A 19,544-nucleotide genomic window follows, 5' to 3' on the forward strand; every position below is an offset into this window, starting at 1 on the left:
TGGAGGGAATCGCCACGATCCTCAATCTGTGCGCCTCATTGTTCACAAGGGCAGGAACGCGGGTCGCACTCCGGGTCGGGGTGTGCCTCATGGCGGTTCTATTGTTATGACCACGAGCTCTGGTGGCCTGAACACTCCTCCAATCCAATTAGGGCTCATGTTTCTCCTTTCAATCTTCTGTTTTAAAGGCGGAACTAAGAGGAGGGGTTCGTGAACACACTGAAGCGGATACGACCAGTAATAAGAGACCGACCTTGGCAGATCATTCTACTTCTGCCACTAATAATGAAATTGTTTCAGTGGACTGAAGCGGATACGACCAGTAATAAGCGACCGACCTTGGCAGATCATTTTACTTCTGCCACTAATAATGAAATTGTTTAACTGGAAGATCTGGACGTTAACGCCTATGCTGAAAGCCGCGGAGAGCAGGTCGTGGCCACTGGGCCTAGTAGTCAACAAGAGACTGCTACTTGGCTTTCGGGCTCATACTCTACCGTTCGCTAGAAGCTGCGAGAGATGATCACTGCTCCAAGTTTATTATTGAATATTTCTCCCAACATTTTCTCTTTGTTCCAGGTGTGGATCGGGAAGAAAGAAGTGGTGTTGAGCAAGTCTGTGACGACCTCCTTCGCTAGTCGGCCTCCTTTGATCGTCGGCCTATCGTCCGTGCGAAGGTTATCAACCTGACTAGGATGTTAAGGAAGATGAGTCACTCTGTGCCGACATCCCGGAGAGTGGTGGCATCCTTGCTTACCAGATTTTGACGGGCATGCAATTGCGGTTGGATAGGCCGACATGATCTTTGATGACTACTGCTGCTAGATTGGCTCACGACCAGCTTGTGGTATGTCTATGCACTTTTGTCATTCATGTCCTTCATTTCTGCATTTTTTAATGCCTTATCTCCATTTCTATGCAAATAACACTGCTTTAGAGCTAATTGAGCAGTATATTGAGTACTAGAAGCTGTCGGACAACTACAAACATTCTCTTGAGGTTTGTTAGGACCTGTTAAAGAAGACTAAGGATGACTTAGCAGCCAAGACTGCAGCTCAAAAGCTTTTGTAAGATGAGTTGATAACTCAGAGTTCGCGAGCAGCTCTACTCGAGGAAACTGAAGCTAATGTTGGGACGCTCACCAAAACTGTAGATGCTGCTGGGACCAAAAAGGATATATTGTCGTCTTGGAGGCTAGAACTGAGGTTGAAGCTAGGGGAGCCGCGAAGGTTGTTGATGATTTCAAGAAGTCTCAGGAGTCCTGGTCGGACTTGCAAAAGTGGTACGACGGTGCGTGTGCAAAACGGACCTGATGGCTAACACATCACGCCTTTTGAGGGGGTCTTTTCGCTGAGAGGATGTCATTACCAACTTGGATCCTCGGCCTGCTCCTAAAGATCAAGGTGAGGATGCTCCCCCCTCTTGATGTCTTTGGCAGCCATCTATCAATTCTTCGTTTTCTTCTAACAATTTGTAGGTTGTAGCCTTTGAATCTTTTTGAATTTTTTATTTTGCCTATGTTGGAATTTAGTGTATACAGTTGTTATCATCTTTTTCTTCATAATTGTAATTACTTTATTACTCTTATGCCCTTTGTTGGTTGCCTTCTAATTTTGTTGTTGTAGTTGGTCGCCAAGCCAACAGTTAGCACATTGAGTTATAAAAGTTTTTGTGATTCCGTAAAATGTCGTCATGTATTTTATCTTATCTTTGCCTTAGTCATATAATTGCTAGAATGGGATGATTTCGTAAAACGACCAATAATGACATATCCATTGCATGACTGTTAATGCACTTAATCAGTTTTGCTTGTTAGCTCTGTTATGTGACTGTGACCGTACTTAGCCTATTATATGGCTTGTTTGTGCTAGGTCTATTATATGACCACGAATACACTTAGCCTATTGTAAGGCTTTTATTTATGATTTGTCTGTTATGTGACTGCGAATGCACTTAGCCTGTTATATGTCTTTTATTTGCGCTTAGTTTGTTATGTGATCGCGAATGCACTTAGTCTGTTATATGGCTTTTATCTGTGCTAGCTCTGGTATCTGACCGTGAATGCACTTAGCCTGTTATATAGCTTTTCTCTGTGCTTGGTCTGTTATATGATCGTCAATGCACTCAGCCTATTATATGGATTTTATTTGTGGTTGGTATGTGGTGTGATCACAAATGCACTTAGCATGTTATATGGCTTTCTTTTTGTACTAGGCATGTTATATGGCTGTTAACGTTCTTTGCATGTTATTTGGCCATTAGTATCTAGTTTGCTGACCTGTTATGTGGTTTATCAGTATCTTTCTACGTGTATCTACGGAAACAACAAGATAATTGGTGAAACACTGGCAGGAATTTGTGTTATTCATATAACAAAACTGGTTCTCGGTCTATTACATCTGACAAATCCAACATAATAGATTTTTAAAACACTAGTATTCCAACAGTTTTTCAGCTCCTTATCATCAATGCCCTTAGAATGAAAGAGTCGGGAGCAAGTTTCTTAGCTGTAATGTAGGGTCCTTCCCAATTAGCAGTCAACTTGCACTCATTGTGAGCTTTGCCACTGGCCGCGGTTTTATGCAAGACTAGGTCGCTAACATCCATCGGCCTCTCCAATACTTTGTTGTTGTAAGCTCGACTGATTCGTTCTTTGTAAGCGGCTAGTTTCAGGTTCACAATGAGTCTTATTTCTGGCAAGAAATCCAGGTTCCGCCTGAGTGCTTGATCGTTTTTCTCAAGATCTTGGTGCTTGATCCAATAAGATGGCAAATCCACCTCTACCGTCAACACAACTTCTGCACTGAAAGCCAGCTTAAATGAACTTTCTCCCGTTGCTTCTTTTTCAATTATTATGTTTCCCCAAAGTACAGCTGGTACCATGTTGGCCCATCCCCTTTGAACTCATCTAGCTTCTGTTTCAAAACGTTCAAGATATGTTAATTAGCAGCTTTGTCTTATCCTTTTCTTTGAGGATGGCAGAGTAGGCAAACTTTACTCTGAAATAAATATATCAGGAGTACACGTTGTAAAACATGTTGCCAACCTGGGTTTTGACGTGCCTTTGCCAGCTTTTTTAGCAAACATGTTGTAAAAGATTTCTCTTATCCTTTAATTTTGGAAATTTGATTTTACGGGATAAAATATGATTTTATATATGAAAAATATCTTTTGGATATATTTATTTATTAAAATAAATCAATTAATTAATGTTAAATAATTACTTGGGCTTTTCAAAGAATTGAGCTCAAAATACAATTAATTATCATGAATAATTAATTGGGCTTTAAAATAGGGGTTTAACACTTGCTGAAATGATTTTGAATGGCTTTTCAAACTGCTCTACCCTTGGGTCGGGCCAATTCAGATTATGGTGGGTTTCATCATTAGATCCTTAAATAGGGAGACACAATTATGTGTATACAGAAACCCCCAATTTGACATAGGTTCAAGAAACCGATGGTCAAAGTATATACGATGTCGGGACAAAGAATGATTTCAAACGGTTTGCACTTTAGAACTAATCTATATACATCGATCTCTGCAAAACAAAGTTAGTATGTAGGAGAATAACTACAAGCAATTTTGTTAGTTGTAGAAAAAGATGTTACATATAGGTGCAAAGATGTAAACTAAGACTCTCTAGGGATGCATGAGACGTTATTGCAAGGATTAAGGTTATGCAAAGCTAAGGGATGACAAGTCATGCAAGGTCATGGTTAGGCATGCCTAGGATGTATGCAATGCAAGGTCATGGTTTTGTAAGGTTGCAATGCAAGGTCAAGATTTTACAAGGCTAAAAGATGTGTAGAATGATCAGAAATAAATAGAATGATTTTTCGAAAATTATTTTTAATAAATAAATGGTGTTCACAAAGTGAGGTCCCTGGATTGCAACTCTTCGGGAGTTTGATTTGATTTGGAAGAACCACCATACATAGAACCCCCACTTTGGGTGAGCTTGCGTTGCCTTAGGCATTATGAGCCTTAATTGAAATGTAGTTACAGGGATGACTAGCTTTGCTAGATCAAGGTGTCATTATGGACTTAAAGGGTTTCATTATCAACTTACAAGGATGACTAACTTTTCTAGGTCAAGGTGCCGTTATGGAGTTAAAGGGTGTCGTTATGGACTTACAGGGTGCCGTTTTGGACTTACATGGTGTCGTTATTGACTTAAAGGGTGCCATTATGGAATTAAAGAGTGCTAGCTTTGCTAGAGTTAATGGTTCGGACTTCGTCCTATATGGTTTGGAATTGGAGTTGATTAGACTTAAATGAGTTGAACCTTATATGGAACCCATTTTGGACTTAGTCCTATATTGGAAATGGATTAGAATAGACATGGATTAGACATGAAAATGCACATGGGCTTTACATTGGAAATGGATTAGAATAGACTTGGATTAGACTTAGGCTAGGCTTGATATAGACTCTGGTTCACATAAAGATGCAAATGGGCCTAGATTTTGACACGGGCTAGACTTTTATGGGCCTAAGATCGACTCTAATGCTAGCGAGCCTAATATGAATGCAAAATGAACTCTAATGCATATGGGCCTATCTAGAATTTATGCAAGTGAATTGGATCGATTAGATTTTATTGAAGGTGTTTGGAATAGGTTTAGAATTTTTCGTAATTTGTTTCCGAAAGGAAGCCTTTTTTTTTTTTTTTTATCTTTTGTTAGGAAAAGATGATGGATTAATTTCGATTTTTTTTTTTGAAATTTCGTGCTATGATGATGATTAGTAAATCCTTTTTGAAAAAGGTATAATAAACATGGGTGAAGGATTGATTTTGGAAAAATAAAAGTTTTTGAAATTGATTGAAAATGGTAAGGTAAGATTGATAGAGAAAATTTATTGAACAATAGGAAGGAGATGGGAAGAGGTGGACGTGCATGATGAAGCTAACTCTAACATGACCATTTTTTCCTAGATGTACCTTTTTTAGGACAAATTCGACCTTGCATGAAAAGACTGACCCCCCCCCCCCCACTTTTTTTCTTGAGTTAGGTGAGACCCCTAGAATTACTATGATTCTACTCGGATGCAGACAGACAAACATAAGACTAAAGTTTTGGCACACTACTCCCCCTACATGTTTTGGTCGATCGATGGTTTTGCTTGTTTTTAGACGCGATTTTTGATGCAATGAATAACATCGATTTTGATAAAATGATATTGACGCAAACTTGTCATCTTAGACTTCAAAGAAAGGCCAAAAGACTAATAAGCATGACAAATAGACTATGTGTCAGGCAACTAATGCATGCGGTGCACGGTCTATGCGTCTAGTGCAGGAGCTTTGCGCTAGGCACCACTTATACGCTTGGCGCAAGGCTCGGCAGCACGCGTATTGATAAATTGACGAAGGTTCGGGCAAAAACGACGTTTTGTTTTAGACGGGATTTGCAATAATTTCAGGAGCAAAGCATATTACCAGGCAAAAATTGCAATTACACATTAATATCAGGTAACATGGATGCAAAAGTTCTCAACCTAATGTCCAGTTCTACAACTATTGGTCAGGTTTAGGTTAAGGTTAAAAAGGGTCCATGACTAAGAGCTTGATCCCACGCTTCGTACCCCTGCTTAAAGAGGTGGCCAAGTGTAAGACGCACTCCAGTCTCAAGTCAGGAACAATGTCATGGTTGGGTAAGTTTGGTTATGACTAAGATCCAACACTATCGCTCATGAAGCTTTTTGGAAGGACAAAGCGCAAATCTCTCGGGTTTGCTTATGACCTCACACATAGAAGATGTGCTAATGAGGCAAGGTAGATTGTCCTTGTGGTAGCTGAACAATAGTCATGTATAGGCAAAACTGTATATTATCCAAAGGCATAAAAATTAAAATGAATTGTATTTTTCATGTTTCACCCACTTATATAAAAATAATTAATTTTTTTGAAATCCTCCCCATTGAAGTCGTCGAATTGTAGGAAAGTTTTATAATGCGTAGAGAGGTTCGAAAGATATTCATTGAGTTCAAAGTTTGTTAATGCGAAATTTCGTGTTAAAAGCTGTATGGAAATCAGGCCTATTTGATGTGTGAAGCGCATGACGCGACATGCCCACTAGAAAGCGTACACATACGCGTTTTTAAAAAGACAAGAAAGAAACTCTGCGTCTCACGCAGAGACATGGGCTTAATGCAGGACTCTGAATGAGTCAGAAATCCATGTGTCAGATGCAGATGAGTGCACCTGGCACAGGTGGACAGAGCCGCGCTTAACGCATAGACGTGCACTAGGCGCAGGTTAGTGCGCTACACGCACCAGCCTGGCTGCTTATGTGCCTTTGCCAACTTTTGTAGAAAAGGCGTTGTAAAAGATTTCTTTTATCCTCTAATTCTGAAAATCTGATTTTACGGGATAAAATCTGATTTTATATTAAAAAAAATATTTTTGAAAATATTTATTTATTAAAGTAAATCAATAAATTATTGTGAAATAATTAATTGAGCTTTTCAAAGGATTGGGCTTAAAGTACAATTAATTATCATGAATAATTAATTGGGCTTTAAAATAGGGCTTTAACACTTTTCGAAATGGCTTTGAATGGCTTTTATTTCGGATTGGTTTACCCTTGGGTCAAACCTATTACGATATATTTCATCATCGGATCCTTAAATAGGGAGACACGATTATGTGTCGACACATATTTGCGGACATCCCATGGGCATCCACTAACATACTTGGGTTATACCCATACAATACCATTTTGACGCAACAACTTGACAAAGCTTTTCCATTCTAGTTCAAATATGTTTTAGATATGCCATGATCTGTTAGAAATGCAGATCAATCCATGACAATGCAAAATTAATCTACTGAACTTGTTTCATAGAGAGAAATGTAGAGAGAGAAGTATAGAGTTTTGTATTTATTTATGAAATAGTTCTTACAACAGAAATGAGACTAAGTATTTATAGTAATCATATCTAGGAGAACATTATAGAAAAGATTACATCAATCTACCTTTGTACAGTTGGCATTTTATAACAAACTAACTAACAAAATTTAGTTATAGGAGCTATGATCAGCTGCTATGCAAGGGAGCTAATCCAGTGTGATGCAGCTCATGTAGTAGCTGTAGGTATGTCTCCAACACCCCCCCTCAAGCTTGGGGGTGAAACCATGCCAAGCTTGGATAAAATGAGTTTATGTTGAGAGGAAGACAGAATTTTAGTGAAAATATCTGCAAGTTGAGACTTAGTAGGTAGGTAGGTAAGTTGGATGCGGCCCTCTAACACTTTATCTCGAGTGAAATGACAATCAATAGCTATATGTTTGGTTCTCTCATGGAAAACAGGGTTTATGGCAATGTAAATAGCTGATTGGTTATCAAAATGTAATTGAACTGGTTGAGTATGAGGGATACCAAGTTCAGTAAGAAGGCTAACAAGCCAGATTACTTCTGAAGAGGCAGCAGCCATGGCTCTATATTCAGCTTTTGAAGATGACTTGGTGACTGTTTGTAGATTTCCAGCTTATACGAGAGTGGCCTAACATCATTAAGTAACCTGGAACTGAGCGTCTGGAGTCAGGACAAGAGCCCCAATCGCTGTCTGAATATGCCTGAAGTTGGATAGGACCAACATCTGAGTAAGATACCTTGACCACATGTGGCAGAAACAGAGTTTAAGGTGTGCAAGAGGGCTTGATAATGTGGTTGTCTAGGAGTTTGCATAAATTGGCTAAGTAATTGGACAGTGTAAGACAAATCTGGACGAGTATGGGTGAGAAAATTTAATTTACCCACCATACATCTATACCAAGAAGGGTCATGGAATAGATCACCCGCAAAAGAAGAAAGTTTGGTATTAAGAGGAAGTGGTGTAACAACAGGTTTATAAGAAGTTATACCCGATGAAGATAAAAGTTCTTTAGTGAACTTTTGTTGGCTGAGAGTCACTAGTAGAATAAAGGCTACTTGCTGCGGTTAAAAAGTGCCCTATTGCTGCGGAATAGGGCGCGCAGCAATTAAGGGCACAGCAATAGGTAATAATTATATTGCTGCGGTTTAAAACCGCAGCAATATATGTCAGATATTGCTGCGGTTTCTATGCCAAACCGCAGCAATGTAATTATGTGTTATCAGTTTATAAGAGAATATTGTTGCGGTTTTGGCCTGGAAACCGCAGCAATATTCCTTTTTTTATTAATTTACTTAAGTATATTGCTGCGGTTTTGACCTAAAAACCGCAGCAATATGACCTGGTAAAGGTAAATTTTTTTTTTTTTTTTTTTTTTTTTTTTTTTTTTTGCATTTTGTACTAAAATTTGAAATATTAAAATCAGCTCACTAACACATCCACTATCCACCAAATTCGCAGATGAACTTAAAATAAAATGACATATAAATGATGTGTGTGAAAATAAAATGACATATAAATGATGTGTGTGAAAGTAAAAATTTCTTCAATATATAAATCAAAAATACAGTAAAATGGAAAGCAAAAATAAAAACAATAACTAAATAACAAATTACAAAAAATAAATACCATAAAAAAATGTATTAAAAAATAACAAACTGAAAATCAAAAATCCTTAAAAAAACTAAGAAACTGATAACACATAATTATAGGCGACAAATTCACACACATCCACAGTCGTCGGAAAACTTCCGTCAATGGCGACAAATCCACTCGACGGAGTTATAGGCGACAAATCCACTCGACTGCGACAAAAGTTAAATTGCACGGCGGAGTAGAGGAGCGACAACAACGAACCGATTCGCGACTTGCGGTCGAGGCTGGTGGGCCTGACAGCTTCATAGGCTTCGTCGGCGTCGCTTCGTTTCGTTGGCTTCGAAGCTTGACGGGAGGCGTTGAGGCCGGTGGGCCGACGAAGGATAACGGCGAGAGTAGAAGATGAGAGGTCGACTGTTGAAGAGAGATGAGAGAGAGGTTGACAGAGGTTGAGAGAGATGACGGACTGTTGAAGAGAGATGAGGGAGAGGTTGAGAGAGATGAGAGGAGAAGAGAGAGGAACGGCGTGTGGGAGAGAAAGGCAGGAAACAAAAAAAAAACCCTAACTCGTGTCTTTTATATCTTTTTTTATTATATTGCTGCGGTTCCTTTTAAAAACCGCAGCAATATTTAAAATATTATTTTTTTAATATTATTTTAATATATTGCTGCGGTTTTTGCTAAAAACCGCAACAATATGTCTCGGTCAAGTAGTCAAACTTTTTCAAAATAAAATCGTTGAAACCATATTGCTGCGGTTTTCTATTGAAACCGCAGCAATATGTTTTTTTATATTTTTTCTTTTCTTTTTACGTGATATATTGTTGCGTATGGGTAAAACCGCAGCAATATCACCGCAGCAAATAGCATTTATTCTACTAGTGAGTAAAACCATTAGGGAGAGAACCAACTTCTAAGCCAAGAAAGTAATGTAGAGAACTAAGATCTTTGATGCTAAAAGAGGTGTGGAGATGGTCTTTGAGAGAAGAGATAGTGAAGGGATCATTGCTAGTGAGCAAAATATCATCAACATATACAGTTGCCATGGTGATCTTGGAACCAGCTTTGTGAATAAACAAGGAATAGTCATTTTTGGATTGAACAAAACCCCTGGAGGTAAGTACACTAACAAGCTTTTGAAACCACTACCTGCTTACTTGTTTTAGACCATAAAGTGACTTCCTTAGTTTGCAAACAAGATGAGAAAGGTTAGGAATACCAGGTGGGACAGCCATGTAAACTTCTTCATGGAGGTTTCCATGAAGAAAGGCATTGTTTACATCTAGCTGAGAGAGAGACCAACCATTAGAGGCTGCAAGGGCAATTAAACACCTTACAATTGATATCTTGAAAATTGGTGAAAATGTTTCATCAAAATCAATCCCATGTTTCTGATTGTAACCTTTGGCAACTAAACGTGCCTTATATCTCTCAATTGAACCATCAGCTTTGAGTTTGATCTTATAAACCCATTTGCACCTAATAGCTTTCTTGTTTAAAGGAAGAGTAGTAAGCTCCCATGTATGGTTATCTTCAAGAGCCTGATGAAATTCTTTTGTCATAGCATCTTGCCACTGAGGGTGTTTAGAAGCTTCTAGGTAAGAAGAGGATTCTGTGAGAGTCCTAATATGAGAAAGGAAAGCTGGATGGTGTGATGAAAATTGAGAGAAGGTGACTAGTTGAGTCCAAGAAGAAGGTGTAGAAGAAGCAGTGTAACAATGATATTGAGTGAGATAAGATGGAGGTAAACTGGTTCTAGAAGAATTTCTTATAATAGGAATATAGATAGACAAGTCTTGACTGATAGAAGGGTGAGAAGTAGTAAGAAGAGAAGGAGAAGAGGGTGGAGAAGTAGAAGTAGAAACTGGTGTATAATTTATAGGAGAATTTGAAGAAGGGGAAGACATAGAAGGTGTAGAGGGTGGTGAAGAGGTATTTGGAATAGGTGGAGTAGGAACATCAATATAAATATGAGAAGTAGTGGCAGAAGGAAGGTATATCTGGAAAGGTGGAGAAGATGGAGAAGGAGAGATATGGAAAGTAAGGGAAATGTTGTTCATGAAACACAACATCCCTAGAGTAAAAATTTTTATTGGTGGTGAGATTTAGGAGCTTGTATCCTTTATGATGGATAGGATAACCAAGCATCACACAAGGGGTAGATTTAGGTGAGAATTTAGTTCTGTGAGCTTTAAGGGTAGAAGCATAACATAAAGAGCCAAAAACTCTTAGGTGAGGAGAAGAACCATATAAGAGCTGGTAAGGAGACAAGTTATGTAGGCTTGTGAGAGGCATCCTGTTAATTAAGTAAGTTGCACATAGAACAGTTTCACCCTAATACTTCAAGGGTATATTGCACTGAAAAGTGAGAGCTCTTGCAGTGTCAAGGAGATGTCTGTGCTTGCGTTCTACTACCCCATTCTGTTGTGGGGAATCAGGGCAACTTCTTTGATGATGTATGCCTTTAGTGTTGTATAAAACTTTCATGGTACCATCACATAACTCCTTGGCATTATCAGTTCGCACATGTTGCACAAACAATTGAAATTGAGTGTGAATATATTGTAAAAAATTAGTGAAGATAGGAACAACTTCAGATTTGTATTTCATAAGGTGAATCCAAGTACATCTAGTGAAATCATCAACAATTGTAAGAAAAAAATGGCATCCATTATGTGTAACAGTGTGATAAGGACCCCATACATCCAAGTGTAAAAGCTGAAAAGGTTTAACACTCTTTATTTCACTATGATGAAAAGAAAGTCAAGGTTGTTTTGCAAGAGGACATACTTGACAAATACCACTTTGAACACAAGAAGAAACATCTAAAATAAGGTAAAAGATGTTTAAATTGGCTAAATGGTTAATGACCTAATCTCAAGTGCCAAAGTTTAGCATCATGAATTGCTGTAGAAGTTTTATTGTGTTGTGAAGCACGTGACACAACAGATGTGCAAGGAGGTGAAGCTTGTTGAACTAAAATGGAAGCATCTTGGTCAAAACAGTAAAGACCATTGAGAAGTTTACCAAGAACCTGTTGCTTTTCAGTGAAGGGTCCTGAAGATAACAGGTTGTGTTAGAAAAAATAACATAGGAATTGAAATCAGCACATAATTTGGTAATGGAAATTAGATTGAAATGAAATTTAGGAACATGAAGACCATCATGAAAAAGAATGTTGTGAGATAATATAATTGTTCCTTTGTGAGTGACAGTGATGTTAGTGCCATCAGGAATGGTAATTTGATTGGTTATATTAGTTAACAAGGTTGTAGACTCAAATCTACTGAGATCATAACAAATATGATCTGTGGCTCCACTGTCAAGTATCCATTTAGACTTAAGATTTGAAAACAGACAGAATGTACCTGCCAGAAGTGCAGATGAGTGTGGAGAAGGAGTTTCAGAGGTATTCTTGTGAAGAAGAAGCATGAGTTGGTTGTATTGTTCAGTAGTAAATTGGTTTGAAGAGAATTCTTGCTGGTATTCTCCTTGATTAGGATCATCAAACTCCTCAGAGTGAGTTGCTGCAACCATCACTCTTTTTTCTTTATTGAATTGTAATCCATCTTTGAATCCTGGTGGATATCCATGAACTTTCCAGCACCTTTCAATGTTGTGACCTCGTATTTTACAATGATCACTAAAATAGGATAATGATCTTCTAATTCTTTCACTATTGTATGAATTAGAAACTGGTTGTTGTCTAGGAATAGAATTAGAACTGTAATGCTTGAACTTGTTTTATGAGTTGAACTTGTTATCTGAGTAATCCAGGAACCTTCTTTTATTAGCCACAAAAGCTAATGTAGGTTCATCTGATGATTGAGAATGCTGCAGAGCTGCTTTGTATTTCTCTTCTTGCATGAGTAGCCTTTATGCATAGGAAACTTTAGGTAGTGGCTATTGCATAAGTATACTTCCTCTGACTATGTTGTAGCTATCATTCAGTTTCATCAAGAACTGAACTAATCTGACCTCTTCTTGAGCGTGAACAAGTCTTCTTGTTAAATCACAAGTACAATTAGTACATGTGCAGACAGGTAGAGGGTTCAAGGCATCCAACTCATCCTATAGCATTTTCATTTTTGCAAAAAATGCAGCAGTGCTATCCTTACCTTGCTCTAAACTGCCTATCTCTTGTTGAATAGAGAACAACTGAGTTCCTGAAGCTTGACCAAATCTTTCCTCAAGATTTAACCAAATTTCTCTTGCTGTATCAAAGTATAAAACACTTCATGCTTTAGTGACATCCAAGACTTTCAAAATCCAGGAGATTAGCATACTATTACATCTAATCCAAGCCTTGTATGTAGATGATCCAATATCAGGTTAATTTGTTCAATGCACCAGTGATAAAAGGAAGTTTGTTTTTAGCGGATAAACTGATTAACATAGATCTTTTCCAGTCATTATAACCAGATCCATTAAATCTTTCAAAAACTAGTTGCATTCCAGTCAGAAGGATGAATATAGAAAGGAGATGTAGGATCCAAAGAAGGATCAATTGTGGTGTTTGTTGTGTTTGTAGAAGTTTTTTCAGGCATTTTGAGATGAAATTTTGTGATCTTAGAGACTAGAGAAATGAATCTAATCAATCACACAAATGTTTAATGGATATCAAATTTTGATTTTATAGGACAAAATGTATTTCAGAAACTCAGTAATGATGAATGAACTTGAAAGACAATCAAAGAAACAATTGAGATTTTGGGATTTAGATGAACATTACTTTTGAACTGAGAATTACTTACAGTAGCATGAATTTCTTCAATCTGATAAACAGTTTCTTCAAATTTTCAGTAAGAAAAGAATGTAGGAATACCTCAGAGTTTTTTGATCAATAATGCGAAAGTTCTTTGAATGAGATTGAACTGCTATGCTCTGATACCATGTTAGAAATGCAAATCAATCCATGACAATGCAAAATTAATCTACTGAACTTGTTTCATAGAGAGAAATGTAGAGAGAGAAGTATAGAGTTTTGTATTTATTTCTGAAATAGTTCTTATAACAGAAATGAGACTAAGTATTTATAGTAATCATATCTAGGGAGAACATTATAGAAATGATTACATCAATCTACCTTTGTACAACTGGCATTTTATAACAAACTAACTAACAAAATTTAGTTATAGGAGCTATGATCAGCTGTTATGCAAGGGAGCTAATCTAGTGTGATGCAGCTCATGTAGTAGCTGTAGGTATGTCTCCAACATGATCTGCATCATGTCTCAAACCTGTTCCTTTCCTGACTAGACTGCAACCGCGAGCACAATATCAGCAATAACAAAACATTGGCACAGATAACAAGTGAAAAACCATAGACCCATACAAATACAACAAGCTAGTGATCGAATCGCCCATAAAAGCCCTTGATCAACCTAAGTCCCATAAATGCACAGTGGACGCCAACTGATCCAAGCCTTTTTATGAAAATGATAGTGGACGCCGACTGATCTAACGCTTTTCTGTACAATAATAGAAGGTACTGCTCCAAATACCCAACTTCCAATTCTCACTGCAATTTCCTTTATCAAATCCGTAGCGGGATGAAACCATTCGCCAGATTGCGAAGAAAAATCAAACAGAACAACAGATAACAGGACTATTTAAATGGTATTCTACAATCAAAGAGTACTTCCCATCATACAAAGAGCATCAAAAAATATAGAAATATACATAACAAAGCTTTCTTACGACTTACGAGTATAATATAAAACCTAACTTAGGAACTGTAGAAGGTTCATTTGCCTCATAAGGAGAGGACCCAGAGCCTAAGGCTTTTTCGAGTTGTAATATCGTCTCGAGTTGTGATATCTACATGGAATTTCGGAAGCAGAAAATCAGTTATTAGCTACTGATTTTATGCTCTAGGCAGCATAATGGTTAGATGAGGTAGAATGAGATGTAATCCCATTTTCAGATACAACCTAATGAATGACTTGTTGAAATTTATAGTTTACTTGGCTTACTAGTTAGTTGTTAAGGTGTTGGAGTTTAGGTTGTTAGTTCCTTGTTATTAAGCACTAGTTTGTTAGAATTATAATTGTAGTTAGTCAAAGTAGTATAAATACATTACCATTGTAATTGTGTTCCTTTCTTTTATCAAATAATCAAAATGTAGTTCTTGTTTTCTCTATCCTCTCTCCTATCTCTGTTACTCTCTATACACGAGCTCCACCAATGACTCCCTTATTCTCTCTTCATGATTTTCATCCTATCAAATTCACATCACAACCAGTATTACACAGTTACCCAATCACAAAGACAAAACTTTCATTGGATGATACAAAGAGAAGCCACCGACAGAAAAAATCTTGGGATAAGGTCACCAACAATAGCAACTCACAAGAAAATTTTGAAGATGATGGCCTAATAATCGATCTACACCACCTAAAAAGAAAATCTTATATGTAAGCAAGCATAGTGAGAGACTCACAATTAACAGTAAGTCAAATGCTTAATAATAAAAACCAAGTGAGATATGACATTTTTCAATGAGATAAACGTGAAGCAGCCGCACCATCTAGTCGACAACATAAGAAGTTATGTAAAATGTACTTTGAATTGTGTGTTGCAATGCCAAAAATTTGATCAAACAAAAAAAAATTTAACTCAAGGAGTAATAGGAGGCGGAAAATGAGCTAGTGTTTCTAAAATCGTTACAAGTAAAGCGAAATAGCCGGGCACGAGGTTGGTTTCTCTAAACCAATCCATACTGATAACACTACAAGCAACATTTACGGTTGTTCACATATTAACTAGGTGAAAATATTTCTATCTTATACATGTAGGACAGGGGACTCTTTCATTTTACACACGGGAAAAAAAAAAACATGTTTAGACCTCTTTATGAATTAAGACGAAGACTCGTGTGGCGGCTCTCCCATGCCTAGCTCTAATTGTGCATGGACCCATTATTGAGCGTAGAAGGTAAAAATTGATTGGAATAACAAATTTAAGCAACTAGGTATCTCTGATCATTCAGTTGTTTATTTGCCTCCTTTGAGTTATCAAAAATAAAATTCAAATTGGAATTCTCTGCTTCTATGTAGGTGGGATTTTTTCCAATACAAAGGACAACTACTGGAGAAGATGAAGATACAACTAGCATATGATAGAGGCATGAGAACATGGGAGAAATGGATAAAAGACAATGTGGATCCAAAGAAAACAATAGTATTCTTCAGGAGCATTTCAGCAAACCATAACGTTGGTAAACGATGGTGCTACAATTCAACCCAGCCGATCATGGATGACTCTTACCAAAATCCTTTTCCAAAATTAATGGTTTATATCATTGAGAGGTTGATTGAAGGAATGAGCAAATCAAATGTGAAGTATTTGAACATTACCAAGCTTTCTCAATACAGAAATGATGCACACCCATCTGTGTATGGGAATGGAAAATGGAAGATCTATACTACGAAATATAAGAGGTTTCTTCCATCTAATGCTGATTGTAGTCATTGGTGTCTTCCTGGATTGCCGGATACTTGGAATCGGTTATTGTATGCTTCCCTCTTCTATATTTGATACTCTAATAGTTTTTAAACAAGTTTTGAGTGGCATTAAATGACCAGAAGAATACTTTTGAATGTACCAATAGCAGAACACGTATGTCTAATGGGGGGCCATATTACTAATGTTACCCCAAAGCCCAATATCATTGAATTAGTTGACACTAAGAAAACAATTGTTTTGTTGAATGTAGTGAATGAATATGTCGTTGCACCATCCGATAATTACTAAATATAAATAGAAATTTTATTATAAAAATAATAAGGTTAATTATATTAGTAATCGTATTTTCTCGTTAGAAAATAAAAATGATTAATAAGACAATATTGATTGGGCCTATATTTAATCATATGAGATCACACATTATAACACAAATTAAACAAAGCAATCGAAATCCACTTAGGATTAGGGTTCGGCCGATCATATGAGGAATATGAGGAGAATTAGTTCTCGTATCTATTCTATGACTCTTCCATTATATATATAAGATATAATATTAAGATTTAGGTGAAAAATTCATTAAGCAATTTCTTTTCATAAGAGAGGGCAAATGAAATCCAAAACTATTCCTCCGAACCGGCGGCTATCCACCTAAAAGCAAGAGATTTATTCTCTAAGGAAGAGCAAAAGTTGGTGTTCATTTGGAGCTCGTGGAGTGATTAAAGGAGCAACACATGAGGCTCTTGGATCTTCAAAACTTGTATACAAAAGGAAAATCACGCTACAAAGGTTTTATATATAATCCCTATTAAATGATTCATGTGTTTGATTATGTTTGCATTTCCTATGATAGATGTTAAGAAATTGTTTCCTTAAATTCAGTTACATGCATCTATATGTTCCAATAGTGGTATCAGTTTTATCGTATTCATATATTTATACGATCATGTTATTGTATGCAAAGTTATTATTTTTATTCAATTAAGGGAGGATTTATTTATGGCTTGAATTTATGGCTTCAGGAGTTGCTTCAAATGACAATTGGAAGCTTTCCCTTTAGATATCTAGGTGTTCCGCTTCATTCCAGGAAACTATTTTATACTGAATGTAAGCCTCTCATTGCTAAAGTTGTTGCAAGAGTTAAAACTTGGACTGTCAGGAAGCTCTCTTATGCTGATAGAGCCCAGCTAATCAGGTCAGTTCTTCAAGGTATACAAGCTTACTGGTGCCAGATCTTCCTCCTTCCAAAGAAAGTGCTAAGAGAAATCCAAACTACACTCAGAAGCTTCCTATGGACAGGTATGGATACCAATTCCAGAAAATCTCCTATTTCATGGGATTATATGTGTAATAAGAAGGTTTGTGGTGGGCTGAACTTCAAAGAAATCATAACCTGGAACAAGGCTGCCATTGCAAAACACTTCTGGGCTCTTGCTTTGAAGCAAGATAGGCTTTGGATTAAATGGCTTCATGTCTATTATATTAAGCAAGCTGATGTTTGGACAGCTGCTATCCCTAATAGGCTATCTTGGGCTATAAAGAAAATTCTTGAAGCAAGGCATCTACTTATAGATTTGACTACTTGCAATCAGTTTGTTTATCATAACAAATTCTCTATAAGGAAATGCTACTGGTTTTTAAGAGGAGAACAACCTAAAGTGGAGTGGAGAAGAATTACATGTAATAGCAAGGCTTCCCCTAAAGCTATTTTCATTACTTGGATGATGCTTCATGGTAGATTGAACATCAAAACCAGGCTATACCAATGGGGTGTAGTCAAAGATAAGCACTGTCCTATTTGCAATACTGCTGATGAAACTCTTGAACATTTGTTTTTCACTTGTGATTACAGCAAAGCCATCTGGAGTAGGTGTTTACAGCTTATCAATGTCAATATTACTTCTGATCTTGCTACAATCATCTCAACTGTAGCAAAACACAGTAGGAAGAAACATAGACATCACCAATTGCTTAATATGCTGTTTATAGAATGTGTTTATCATATCTGGATACAGAGAAATAGGAAGGTCTTTGATGATCAATTCCTTCCTCCTCTGCAGGTAATTAGGCAGATTGTATTTGCTGTTGCTTGTAGATGTGATTGTGATGTAACTCAGCTTATATTATAAGCCTCTTGTTTTGTTGTTCCTGGGCTTGTCCAGGTAAGTTGTAAGGGGTTGGTCCTCAAGGTCTTCTTTCCAAACCCTTCCTAGAAGGTGGGGGGAAGTTGGCTATTGAGTCCTACTCCTTTTAGGTTGTAAAACTTTTTTTTGGTAGTCAATAAAAACTTTGAATTGCCAAAAAAAAAAAAAAAAAAAAAAAATTGGAAACTATAAGTAATTGATTTATTTGTGATTTATGGTCAAATTAATTTTTAAAGGTCCTTTTTTTTAATATGGACAAAATTAATTGTTAATGTATCTTAAATTTTTGGATTTTTACAGTATATGTGTTAGATCTAAATTATTTAGCGTTTAATTTGATTAATAGTTGAAATAATTTGTTAACAATTAAAGATTTAATTTTTAATTTGTTAAATACATTTAATGTTCATCACCTACATACTAGAATAATATGATGGCTGAAAATAGATCTTATTTTCGAATTTTATCATATTATTTGTGAATTTTAGTTAAATTTTATGTTTAATTTGATTATTGATATATTTTAAGGATAACAATTGAAATACTTAATCTTGCTTGTTATGATAATTCGGTATACCATCCTAAATATTATTATCGAATTATTTGGATATTATTTGTTAATTTTCTGAATTTCTTGAATATAATTCCAGTTTTTCCCTAATTTTGAATTTTTTGTTAGATTTCATGTTTAATAAAGATCAAGCATTGAAAATATAATATTAACAAACCTAAAATTTTGTTTGAAATTGTTAAGTTATACAAAAACTTTTACTCTAATTTTTGGATCATAAAACCTAATTAAATCGTTAATCTTTAAACGATTGGTGAATAAAGATTAGTTTAATTTTATGCAAATTGTTAAATAAATTAAAAAAGTAAAGCCAACCATGGCTGGGTGGCCCGCCGGTGATGGTGGAGCCATGTTGGCTGGCCTATCGGGACAAGAAAGAGGGAGAATGGTGTCGGAGGTGGCGAAGTAGGTGGAGGTCGCACATGTTTGACATGCGTTGGGTGTCGCAGCAGCTTTTGCGTGCTGCTCGTGAAGATGACGCTTTTGTCGTCAGTCTAATGCAGCTAAGATGGGCTGATGCTGGGCTTTGGTCGCCTGATAGGGGTAGGGACAAAACAATGGGTGCACAAGTGTCGAAACGCAAGCAACAACGCACATGTGAGATGAGTGGCTGTTGACACGCACTGGAAGGAGTTCGGGTGTGTGTTGGTGGCAGTTGGGATGGCCGGTGTTTTTTATCGTAGATTCCGGAACCCGTCGGTTAGTGCTTGTCATTTGTTGGCTGCTGATTGTTGTTGAGTGGTGGCTCGTTCGATTACTCGAGAAAAATAAAAGTCTTGAATTTTTTTGGGTCTTTTGGATGTTAGCAAGCAGCCTTGTGCTGCTGGTCAACGGTCAAACATTTAACTATTGCACATTATGAGTATAAAATAAAATTGTTTTAGTAAAAT

The 19,544-nt window shown here is 36.8% G+C and overlaps 2 protein-coding genes across 2 annotated transcripts in view; both read left to right on the forward strand.

Moving 5' to 3' along the window:
* LOC104903527 (protein trichome birefringence-like 40) overlaps positions 1–16,084 on the forward strand; it is a 34,233-nt gene extending 18,149 nt beyond the window's left edge. The window contains exon 4 of the mRNA XM_010691570.4: positions 15,534–16,084. Coding sequence (XP_010689872.1) covers positions 15,534–16,014 — 481 coding nt within the window. The 3' untranslated portion in view covers positions 16,015–16,084. The remainder of the gene's footprint in view (positions 1–15,533) is intronic.
* A 199-nt stretch (positions 16,085–16,283) lies between these two features.
* LOC130590136 (uncharacterized) lies at positions 16,284–18,324 on the forward strand. Its single transcript, XM_057392117.1, has 2 exons — positions 16,284–16,728; positions 16,962–18,324. The coding sequence occupies exon 2, from the start codon at positions 16,974–16,976 to the stop codon at positions 18,066–18,068; it is 1,095 nt and encodes a 364-aa protein (XP_057248100.1). The 5' UTR covers positions 16,284–16,728; positions 16,962–16,973; the 3' UTR covers positions 18,069–18,324.
* The last annotated feature ends 1,220 nt before the right edge of the window (positions 18,325–19,544 follow it).

Source organism: Beta vulgaris, chromosome 9 (genome assembly GCF_026745355.1).
Source record: "Beta vulgaris subsp. vulgaris cultivar EL10 chromosome 9, EL10.2, whole genome shotgun sequence".
Classification (NCBI taxonomy): domain Eukaryota; kingdom Viridiplantae; phylum Streptophyta; class Magnoliopsida; order Caryophyllales; family Amaranthaceae; genus Beta; species Beta vulgaris.

Excerpts from the sequence above, each read along its gene's own strand:
- LOC130590136 (XM_057392117.1), top strand. The coding sequence starts at position 16,974 with ATGACAATTGGAAGCTTTCCCTTTAGATATCTAGGTGTTCCGCTTCAT.